The 11870-nt window shown below is 43.8% G+C and overlaps 1 protein-coding gene across 1 annotated transcript in view; it reads left to right on the plus strand.

The window, feature by feature from the left end:
- Nucleotides 1-11324, plus strand: part of ticrr (TopBP1-interacting, checkpoint, and replication regulator) — a 22216-nt gene extending 10892 nt beyond the window's left edge. The window contains exons 19-23 of the mRNA XM_030136411.1: nucleotides 1132-1394; nucleotides 3015-4525; nucleotides 6540-7204; nucleotides 10355-10483; nucleotides 10560-11324. Of these exons, the coding sequence (XP_029992271.1) occupies nucleotides 1132-1394; nucleotides 3015-4525; nucleotides 6540-7204; nucleotides 10355-10483; nucleotides 10560-10663 (2672 nt within the window). The 3' untranslated portion in view covers nucleotides 10664-11324. The remainder of the gene's footprint in view (nucleotides 1-1131; nucleotides 1395-3014; nucleotides 4526-6539; nucleotides 7205-10354; nucleotides 10484-10559) is intronic.
- Nucleotides 11325-11870: the final 546 nt, after the last annotated feature.

Below are 11870 nucleotides of genomic sequence, written 5' to 3' on the forward strand. Positions count from 1 at the left end.
AACGTACGAGAAGTGAACATAAATGACCCTTAAAACTCTCCATCAGCTCCCAGTTACGTTTCAGCGCACGGCCAGGCTCCAGCCGACCTTTGCATCCAAACCGTACCAAACCGTGACTCAAGAACCACAATACGCACCGAACCGTGGATGACCTGTACCGTTGCATCCCTGGCCACTGTATGGACCAAAGTCTATGGACCCATTGAATTCAGGTGTTTCTTTTCTAACAGGGGTCTGGGATACAAAAACCGTAATGACTTATGTCATAATGTAGTTTTATATTATGGGATAAATATCAGTGCATTGGTTAGTTTGGTTTAAATTCTTATCTTTTTTCCAAAATGCCTCAGAGATGGTTTGGACTTAATATCTCTCAGCATTGATTTTGTTGTTTTTTTTTATCCATGACTCTGATTTTAAATGTTCTTCCTCTAAATTTCTTAAATATTTTTCTACACTGACTAAATAATAATTTTCTTCCACATCTAACCATCTACTTGTGGGTGGCTGTGGCTCAGTTCGTAGTGCGGGTCGTCCTTTGACCTTTGACCGGTCGACGGTTCGAATCCTGGCTCCGACTGTCCACATGTCGAAGTGTCCTTGGGCAAGACACTGAACCCTAAATTGCTCCCAGTAGAGCCTGGCAGCGCCTTGCATGGCAGCAGCCGCCTACTGGTGTATGAGTGTGTGTGTGAATGGGTAAGTGTGAGGAATTGTAAAGCGCTTTGGACACCATTAAGGTGTAAAAAATGCGCTATATAAGTAATATAATCACATCTCACTAAAGAAGAAAAATCTACCATTAAACTTTAAGGAAATATTGATGTTTCTAAACTATATGGACATAAATATGTGGACACATCATGTCTTCAGCTGTCAGATGTCCTGTTCATGAGGATCGGACACACAAACATCAATATTAATAATCAATAGGATGTTTATCCCATAATATAAAACTATATTCTGATATTAGTCATTATTGTTTTGTATCCCAGACCCCTGTTAGAAAAGAAACAGCTGGATTCAACGTGTCCACATACTTTTGTCTATATAGAGGATGACTTTTGCAATTATACTATACCAGAGGTGTTGTTGAGGTTAACGACATGGTCTTATTATGTTTGGTCATAGACGTCAGACGGAGCCCAAGGTTAAAGAAGTTTGCTCGGAGACACTCGTTCTACTCCAGTTCTCAGCCTAGTTCTCGTAACCTGGACAGAGCTCTGTCTGCGTCTCAGCTGGTTTTCTCAGACGTTAATGTGAAGACAGTTCGGTCTCCGATGCGTCTTCTGTTTGGAGCTGCTCAGTCTCCTGCTCCATCTTCACGCTCTTCAGACTCTGTGACAATCAGAAGCAGCAGGAAGCGGCTGTCCACCGACGGCAGCGTGTTTGAGGTCAGTTTGTTCATCACTCAGGTACTTTTACATAAATTACATACATCAGATTCTTGCCCCCCAGGACCAGGACTTTAAGTCAAAATCTTCCCCCATCCAAACATTTAATCACAACCGGAGGAGTTGTTCAGCTTTTAATACAAATGTCTGAATCCGGCCCTGAAATCTGTAGATTTTCATCTAATAATTGCACATTTTTTAATGTTATTTTAAAGTAAAATGAACACAAAATGAAACCCCATATATAAAATATACTAGCAAAAACATCTAAAAACAAAACTCTGCAGAGAAAAAGAACAAGATGATGGTTTTGCTTTCCAGTTTTGTGGTGGGTCTTGACGATGGCCTAATTAATCTGAAGTTGTTTTTTTTTTTTTTTTATCAACACTTCAGTTGATGTGAATTTGACCAAACTAAATCAATACAAAAATTTGAAGAACCTGCTGTTCTTGAAACTCTGAACTCTTTTTCTTCTAAGTTTTCAGCCTTAAACCTGCCTTTGATCACTCCTCTTACAAATAAAACTGAATCAAACCATTAAATAAAGTAAGTTAATTGACTTAAGAAAACGCTTCTAGACATTAACTAGTTAAATTGATGACTTTAGAATTATGAAAACATAGACCAGTTTGAAAATCAGATCAGCAGAAGCCTGAGAGCTTCTTTCCTCTTAAGTTCCTAGAGCTGCATTGAGTACTCGAGGAATTTCAGTACAAAAAACCCTCGAATAATTTTTTTTGCCTCGAGTATTTGTTTAATTATTAATTTCGTTAAGCAGCTAAACCGCTGTTCACCGCCGGGTCCCGGTGCTTGGTACCCGGGACAGACACGTTCCTCCCCTGTTTCGGCACACACTGAAACATCACACCCATACACCGGGTGAATCAGAGGAATGGCCCTGGTGAGGAGCCAGCTGTTCATCCACGCAGGTGTCATGGCTGAGGTTGAATATCGGGGGAGTCACCCTGTCCACACCTGTCCAAAGTCTGCTGGCTTGTCCGCACTGTGACGCCGCAGCCGGGACCGGGATAGCCGGCCATCAAACCGGATTGTGACGTTGATGGGTTAGAAATGGCTTCAGGGACATGGTGGAGTGAAACACAGACCGGCCTGTCTGTCCCACATGCTGCAGGTTGCCTTGTTGCAGGAGTGATACCTGATCTCCTAGAGATCCATCCCCTGCATGAACCTCCTCCGTGCTGAAATCTCACTCCATCATGTCAGGTGGTGATAGAAAGTCAGAAATGCCCATTTCTTCTAAACTGCCCCTCTCCAGACCCACCTGCAGCTGCAATAGTGTTGTTGATTAAAAATGCATAATAAATCCGATTACTCGAATAATTGCTGAAATTTTTGGTAGAATCCTTGATTTAAAAAAAAAAAATCAATAGCTGCAGCCCTCTAAGTTACATGACCTTTAAATAGTCTTGAAGTTTTAAATGTAACCTACATCAACTCAACTTTCTAAAGTTTCCACAGATTTATAATGCTTGTGACATTAATGTCAATGTAAACAAAAAGATCTGCATGTTGTTAATATTCACTCTTGTGTTTTCCAACATCTACAACAAATCATTTCAAAAACTGTGACGTTTGATTTTTTTTTTTTTTTTTTTTTAGAGTCCAGATAAAACGCCAACAAAGTCCCCTGGAAAATCTGGACGAGTCGTTCATAGAAACACAAGCCCCAGGACTCCTCAGACCCCCAGGACTGCTCCTCATTCCAGGCCTCGAGTCTCGTCTGTTTCTGAGAGTCCAGGACTCGGCAGGACTCTGAGAAAAGGTGCATTCAGATCTCCAGACAAAAACATTTTGGTGGTGGAGACCCCAACCAAAAACAGTCCTTTGATGAGTCCACTGAAGGGGATCCTGAGGACTCCGGTGAAGGTTCTGATAGGGTCTGGCTTCAACAGTCCGGCTTCCAGAACCCCCAAAAAGAGTGTCACATGGTCTCCATCTCCACAGAAACACAAAGACTCTAAGACCGGAGCCATGTTCAAGGTCCCAGAGTCGCCTCGAGTTTCTCAGAGGTTGATGAAAACCCCAGACAAGTTCAGCACTAGGCCAGAGATTTCTACAACCCCAGAGAGGAGATCTGAACCTGGACCTGGACTTTCCTGTCATGTGAGCCTCGTACGGGTTTTTGAAGATCCAGACTATAGTGCTCTGACATCTAATTCCTCTGTAAGACTTAACAGCAGGATTAGAAGTGACTCTGTTAGTCTTCAGTCCACACAAAACCAAGACCGCATCTTCTCAACTCAACCCAGAGCCAAGAGTCCTGATCCTCAATGTCAACGCAGAACCAATACTCTCAGTCCTCAACGTCAACGCAGAACCAGTACTCCCAGTCCTCAACGTCAACGCAGAACCAATACTCCCAGTCCTCAACGTCAACGCAGAACCAGTACTCCCAGTCCTCAGCGTCAGCGCAGAACCAGTACTCCCAGTCCTCAGCGTCAGCGCAGAACCAGTACTCCCAGTCCTCAACGTCAACACAGATCCAATACTCCCAGTCCTCAATGTCAACGCAGAACCCGTGCTCCAAGTTCTCAACCTCAACGCAGAACCAGTACTCCCAGTCCCACACACTGCATGTCCACTCACCCTAGACAAACACCAGGTAGAAGTTTGGATGCCTCTTCTCCATCTAAACCAGGAGAGGCTGTGGTCACAGGAGATTCGCCGACATCTCCAGAAAAGATGGAACTCAGACATCGACCCAGAACCAGCAGGCACAGCCCAAGGTCTCAGTCCAGTGACAAACTGAAACCTCAGTCTGATTCTGCTGTAGTGGAGAAGAATCTGAAGTCTGATCCAGATCCAGAAGATCTAGAGACTGAACGGTCCCGGGCTTCGGATGCGGACTCCAGCTCCCAGACAGACTCTCAGAACCAGAACTTTACGTCCACAGATGACGACAGCCTGGATATTGTGGACGCTATGGTCGTAAAGACTCAATTCAACAAAGGGCTCAAGATGAACATCAGCTTCTCTCGGAAGCAGTCAAAGTCCGATGAGGACTTCCTTTCAGACCTGGTCTCTCCTAAACCACGAGGGACACCTGGGCGGAGCTATGGGTTCAGACAGACTCCTGACCGGCAGCAGAGGGTGGCTGCAGCACGACTGGGGTACCACACTGACTTCATTTGTTTGTCATTATTGTGTTTATTGTTTTTAAATCAGTACATCACTCTAGGGATGCACCGATACCACTTTTTTCCAGACCGAGTACAAGTACTTACTTTTGAGTACTTGCCAATACCGAGTACCAATACGAGTACTTAATAATCCCATTCCAGTTGTTCATTCCTTTTGTAAATGTGTTTTATTGTCGTTGTCATTAGTCTGACTGGAACAAAGTGCTGCTACTGACATTTAATGTGTTGGAATGAGCGTTTGTCAATTAATACACCAGGGGGCGCCACTCTGAATTAACCATACTGGACAAATACCACGAAGAAGAACAAAGTTTTTTTGAGAAGAAGAAAGTCAGTAGTAACAAACATGGAGACGACAGAGGTAACACTAATGTGGTACTAACGTTGCAGTGTTTTCTCTGGTAAGGTTTAAAAGCGAAGCTTCAGCAGGTAGAGAAAAGACAAATGAGTGATAAGTTTAGTTTTCACTTCCACTGGCGATGGTCTGCACCGTTCCATACCCCCATAGTATTATAAGTAGGATGGAAACCGGCCCAGCCCTGGGTAGTTGTCCTACATGTGTCAGTAGTTTTTCTCTAACTCACACAGTGGCTCTTTGAACAGATCCTCTACCTCCACGGTTCCGCTGGTATTCTCCGTCTGGGTACGCAGAGGACAGACAGAACGCTGCATCTGTATCTGTCTGTGTCTGTAATGTTACTTGCAGTCAGCGTTACTTTGATCACCGTCATTTATTTGGTTAGATCTCCACACTCTTCACACTCCACACACATTATTCCACAACCACGTACCTGCTGCACTGAACTGTGAATGTCACATGCACATAAATGGGATCGGTGCATTTGTATCGGATTACTTTTACGAGTATGAATATGAGTACACACACTGAGTATTGGAGCCGATGCCCGATACTGGTATCGGATCAGTGCATCCCTACATCGCTCATGAATCCCTCAGTGGGAACCAGAGCAGCTGACTCCACCTCCAGAGTGTTTAATTCAGAATATTTCCTTATTAGACAGTGTGAGGCAGCTGCATTAGAGTCAGTGTTTAGGTTTTCAAATGTCAGTCTAAAAACCTGCTCAACACTGGATTTGTCTCTCTCAGTCTTCGGTTGTTTGAACGTGTCTAGTTTTTAGTTTGATGTCTATTTTTCATATGTATCATCCTCATTTATCACATTCACTGACTTAACACACAGAAACATTGACCAGAAATCTTTGAATAAGAAGTAGATTATTTGCACAAACATCAGTTAATCTTTGCTAAAAATCATCATGAAAATGTCTTAAGTGTAAAATGTACATATTTGACTGCAGGAGAAAATACATTAATGCCACGTTTCCATTATGTGGTATCGGCTCGACTCGGCCTTTTTTAGTTTCCATTACGAAAAGACCTGGAATCTGGTACCCAGTACTAGTTTTTTGGTATCACCTCCGCCGAGGTTCCAAGACTGGGGACCAGATACTAAAACGTGATGTGTAAGCACTGCAGACCACTGATTGGTCAGAGAGTTGTCTCTGTGACGCGCCGTTTTACAAAAAACAGATGCGGAAGTTGACAGTAAATATAGCGGTAGGTTAATCCACATGATGACAGCCCACAAAACTACACAGTTCAGCCAGGAGATTCAGTCTGTGGTGGCCAGTGTAAAAATTCAGCATGAGTTTGATGAGACAACACGCAACAAGCGAATTTATCAGCAACTCTCTGAGCAGATGACACGGAAGTAACATGCCACATCGCTATGATGTCCAGGTACTGTAAAGTCGGTAGTGTCTTGTAATGGAAACGGTCTCCAGGAATAGGACCTGGTACCCGAGTCGAGTTGAGCCGAGCCGAGTCCAGGCGGTTCCACATAGTGGAAACGCGGCATTAGTTTCCATTCTTTAATTTGTAGATTTGATTGGTCTGGACTCTTGTCAGATGATTTGATGGAACTGAAGTGGCTAATTTTGTAAAACGTCTCTTCTTGTTTCAGAGAGAACCCACCGTGGTTTTCCACCCCTCAAGGTCCAGCTCGACGAAGGAAGTCCCCAGCGCCCCCAACTCCTTTGACATACCAGGTGGAGATGGAGATGCAGACTTCAGGACTTCCCAAACTCAAATTCAAACGCACAAACTCGGTGAATTGTGGAGACTCGGGAGCTCAGAGCCCTGTAGTTGGACTGAAACCCTCTAAACCTGTGGATCCTGGATGTGGTTCTCCATCCGTTTGTGCTCATGTGACTCCAGCTAAGGGTGGCAGTGTCCAAACATACATCTGTCAGTCATACACACCGACGCGCCTTCCCGCCGGAACGCCGTCTCCAGTGGCCGTGGCAGAGACCATCCCGTTGACCCCGTCTCCCCAGAGCAGCGGTAAAGTGACACCCGAGAACCTGAACAGCTGGCCTCGAAAGAAGAGGGCCCGGGTGGCAGGGGGCAGACACAGAGACAGAGTCCTGAAGGAGGAGGGGCTACTGGAGGAGCTGCAGGAGGAGGCGGAGCTCGGAGTCAGCAGGTTACAAGATGTTGACGACGCAGAAGATGCTCCTCTGGAAAATCTGTTCTGGGGAGAGAAACGAGCAGAGCAGGCTGACCCAGATCTACTGAACTTAGAGGACCATGTGATCTGGAGCACGGGGAGTGCAAACACCAAGTCAGGTGAGCGACGGATAACAACAGCATCACAACAATACACCATTAGGGTCAGGTCAAGGGAACACGCACGCCTATGAGAAAAATCAAAGTTTCTCTTGTCCTATTCCGGATGCACTCATTTGTTCGCTTATTACTGTGATATAGCATAAACGCTTGTATTAAAAATACTAGCGGTATTGTACCCGTGGTGCCATTGTGTGTGAAAAGTGCCTATACATTATTGTAAAAGGACACAGCAAGAGCAGCAGCAATTTTGTAAAAGACCATTGTGATGTTATTTGTTCACATTATTTGTGAGTGGATAGTTAAGGAATATTTTCAAGACACAATTATGCTTTTAGGCAGTTTGCTTATTTCAGTGCCATGAATTTATAGTATATGCAGTGAAATAGTGCCTATTTGCATTGTTCAACAAAAGTGAACAGCTGCATAACCACTTCCGAAAATGGAGTATGGTGGCAAGGATGAAGAATTCAAAGTAGAGAGAGGCTAAAATCGGCCAGAAAACCTCACAACATTTGAATACGGACATAAAATTGTGCCTAGTAGATAGTCAGGTAATGTTTCTATTCATTTGGCGAGTTTGGCAGCAATCGGGCCTGTGAAGGCTGAGGAAAATCTGTACAAACGCCCTCCTGTGCTGCAACATCAATTTGACACAGAACGTGTATTATATTGTCGGATTTGATGTGTTTTCTAGACACATTGGCCCTTATATCATAGAAGGATCAAGAATTGAAACCATGCCACTATGCCCAGTGAAACCGTGTTACTTTAAATCTGTTTCAATTAGTACAAAACGGGGTTCCCACGGGGTCTTAAAAAGTCTTGAATTTCCAAATCTACATTTAAATACCTTAAAAAAGTTTTTAAAAGGTGTTAAATTTGACATGTTTGGTCTCAAATTCTGTTGCTGTAAACCAGGGGTCTCAAACTCCGGTCCTCGAGGGCCACTATCCTGCATGTTTTAGATGTATCCCTCTTCCAACACACCTGATTCAAATGATAAGCCTACCATCAAGCTCTGCAGAAGCCTGATAACGACCATCAGGTGTGCTGGAAGAGGGAAACATCTAAAACATGCAGGATACCGGCCCTCGAGGATCTGAGTTTGAGACCCCTGCTGTAAACTTAACTGTGTTATGTTTAAATGTGTCTGTTAAATGTCCAAACTGCAAAGAAAGTAATGTTAGTCGACTCCGTTCCACCCGTTCCAACCCGACAATTTATATGGAAATTAGAAACCGATTATCGCTAACTTTGCAGCCCCTGGTGATAAATGACTTGAGACAGTGAGAATGAAGGCGTTGGAGTAACTACATACATTTTCCTAAATTCTAGCAGTCACGAATTAGTGCTGGTATGCCCGTGAAATAGGCTGTGAAATGGGCATTAAATTCTGTTCTAAGTAGTCTTAAAAGTCTTAAATTTAACTTGTAGAAACCTGTAGGAACCCTGGAAAAGTTTCCAATATATTTTCCAAAATTTTGACATCAGTTTAGCTTAAAAGTGGGGTACGAGATCTTTGAAAAATGGTTCGAGCAGCTACATTTTGAAAATACTCAATTCAGAAGTCCAAACCCCTTTCTTCAGACATCCACCTGAAGCCACACCTCCAGATTACTGGCACGTGCAATGATTGTTCCTGATGGTTCACGAGCGCTGCACAGCAACAATTCGCCCGGCTCTGGCTCCATACCCAGCTCCAACCCCGACTGTTTTCCAAAATAGTCTGAGGGACAGAAGGTCCTACTGCATTTTGGTTGAAAAATCAGTGATTTAATTAGTCATCAAGAACTAAATGATTTGTAAAAAGGCAAGGGATTCTGCACTTATTCAGGACAGTATTTATTGATAGAATTTGATTTACAGTTTACTGATCACTTTGAAACATCTTCCTTGAATCAAACTACTATTTAAAAAAAAAAAAAAAAAGAAAACAACCCAAAAAGAAAAACTTGAGAGATTTCTTTTTTTTTTAAAGGGCCCACTTACTTGGGACAATGTCTACAAAGGTTGTTCACATTTCTGAGAAATTTTAATTAGAATTTTAAATCAAATATTGTAAATGTTCCTTTCCTTTTGCTGGTCCATATGTTGATGGTTTGTATCATGTAAATTGTTCCAGATATCAGTCTAGTTCCTATTGATCTCTGATAGAAGTCATGTATAGACTTAGAATTAGTTGAGCTCTCCTCCAGACAGAGGCAGAACCGGACCACCTCCTAAATTCAACTGGGGATTGATTCAGATAGAATGTGACGCTGACACTGGAACTGTTTTTGATTCTGTTAAAAACTGCGTTTTTTAAGTGTTGGACCTACTTTATTATGATCTAGAGCAGGGGTGTCAGACTCCTTTTAGTTCAGGGGCCACATACAGCCTGATATGATCTAAAGTGGGCCGGACCAGTAAAATAATATAAATAATAGGATAAGAACTGATAAATAATGTCAACTCCAAAGTTTTTTTTTTCTGTTTTTTGACTGAAAAAAGTCAAATTCCGTAATGAAAATGTTTACATCTACGAACTGTACTTGAACATAACATGAACAAATATGAATAACCTGAAAATTCTGAAGAAAAATCAGTACAATTTGAACAATATTAGGCCTTAGTTTATCATTTATACATGTGCATCACAACTTACAGATCACAGTGGATCTACAAATACAACATTTAGTAACAGGCAGAATATTGGTACAATTCCACATACTTCTTAAGAAATTTCAGGTTATTCACATTTTTTGTAAAATGTAAAGATTTTTGTGTAATATTACTTTTTATCTACACAACAAAGAGAAAAATTTGTAGTTTTCATTATTATTTATAGGTTATTATGGTAGTATTTTACTGGTTCTGACCCACTTGAGATTGAATTGACCTAAAATGATTCTAACATCCTTGATTGTCAATATCTTCAGTGTAATTTCTGCATTTCACAAATTCATCCCAGGGGCCGGATCAGATCCTTTGGTGGGCCAGTTTGGCCCCCGGGCCACATGTTTGACACCTGTGATCTAGAGGAAACACACTGACTTCTGTCCAGATTGGCAGAGGTGTTGTGTTTGTTTCAGCTGTTCAGTGACAGACTGGTCTGGTTTCTAACGTCCTCCTGGGGGGTAACATGCCATCTCTTCCTCTGTGTTTCAGCAGCGACCCCCCCCAGTTCAAAGAAGAGGAAGCCGGTCACAGCCAGTGGGATCCTGGCTCTCACTCAGTCTCCTCTGCTGTTCAAAGGCAAATCGGGGTCCGCCTCTAAAAGACCGACTGCTGCTAAAGGTATGAGCTTGGATGTTTGTGTGCGTAAAGCGCTGGTGGAGCTGTCGAACTGACGCTGTTTTTCTGAATGTGACAGATGAAGCTGCTTCAGAGGCCGACGGGGACCTGTCTCCATTCAGTAAACCTGTCCGACGCTCCAGCGGGGTCAAGAACTACAGCAGGAAGAGGCTGCTCCCCTGAAACACCCTCATTCTGGTCTGGGCCTGGGCCTGGGCCTGGTCTGGTCTGGTCTGGGCCTGGGTCCAGGTCCAGGTCTGGTCTGGGCCTTGTCTCAGTCTGGTCTGGTCTGGCCCGGCCCGACCCTGCCCTCTGCTGATGTAAACCCTCTGTCATACCCATGGTCCGGTCTGGGTCTGGCCTGGTCTCAGTCTGGTCTGGTCTGGGCCTGGTCCTGGTCCTGGTCTGGCTGGTCCGGTCCGGTCCAGCCCGGCCCTCTGCTGATGTGAACCCTCTGTCATACCCCTGGTCCGGTCTGGGTCTGGTCTGGTCTGGTCCGGTCTGGGTCTCCGGTTCCTCAGAGTCTCTTTGAAGCTGCCTTCTCTGTCTGTTTGATCCGTCTGTTTGATCCGTGGTCGACCCCCAGTGCCTTTGGTGTCACAGTTGGACTGGTTTCCCAGGATGCTTCACTCTCCTCATTGTTCCTCAGTCTCCGCCCTCAGTTTCCTGCTTCAGTCTGAAGTCTAACCCTTCTCTCTGAGTCCATCAGGTCTGAGCTGAACCCTGTTCAGTCTAAATCCACCTGTATTTATTAGCTTGTTTTTGTCCTGTAGTTGGTTTTAATAATAATGGTGCTGTTGTAAATATGTTCCATGTTTGTGTAAATAAATGGGTTTTTCTTCATTTCCTGTAGGTGTTTGTTTGCTTCAGTTTAACTGAAGTGTTGAAGGTCAGTTTCAGGTGCTGTCAGGTGTGTACGTGAACGTCTGTGTGTTCTGTGTATCAGTGCTGCCTCCTGTTTGGGTGGAGTTGTCCACCTGTGGTTAATTATTACCTGGACTTTGGTTTGGTATCACACACCTGTTTGTTTTAGAGTCAGGTGAGTCATGTGACCCCTGTCAGGTTACAGTCTGTCTAATAGAAACTGTCAGCTGATCTACAGCGTCCATCCAATGTCTGCACATCCTTCAGAACCAGTTAAAGAACAGGAACTAGACTGAATGTAAGCCAACTGTACCTTCAGACTGTATTCATGTCCCATGGGTCAGATAGTGACCCCAGAGCAGATGGACGAAGAGGGACAAACAAACTGACCAGCGGCTTCACAAATGAAGCAGATTAGAGGTGTTGACCTGGTTCCACGTGTTGAATTTACACTTGGTAGTTCGAACAACAGGAGTTCTCAATATGAGATCCAAAGAGGTGTTCATGGACGTGACGGAGGCTGGCA

Source organism: Sphaeramia orbicularis, chromosome 6, assembly GCF_902148855.1.
Source record: "Sphaeramia orbicularis chromosome 6, fSphaOr1.1, whole genome shotgun sequence".
Taxonomy (NCBI): domain Eukaryota; kingdom Metazoa; phylum Chordata; class Actinopteri; order Kurtiformes; family Apogonidae; genus Sphaeramia; species Sphaeramia orbicularis.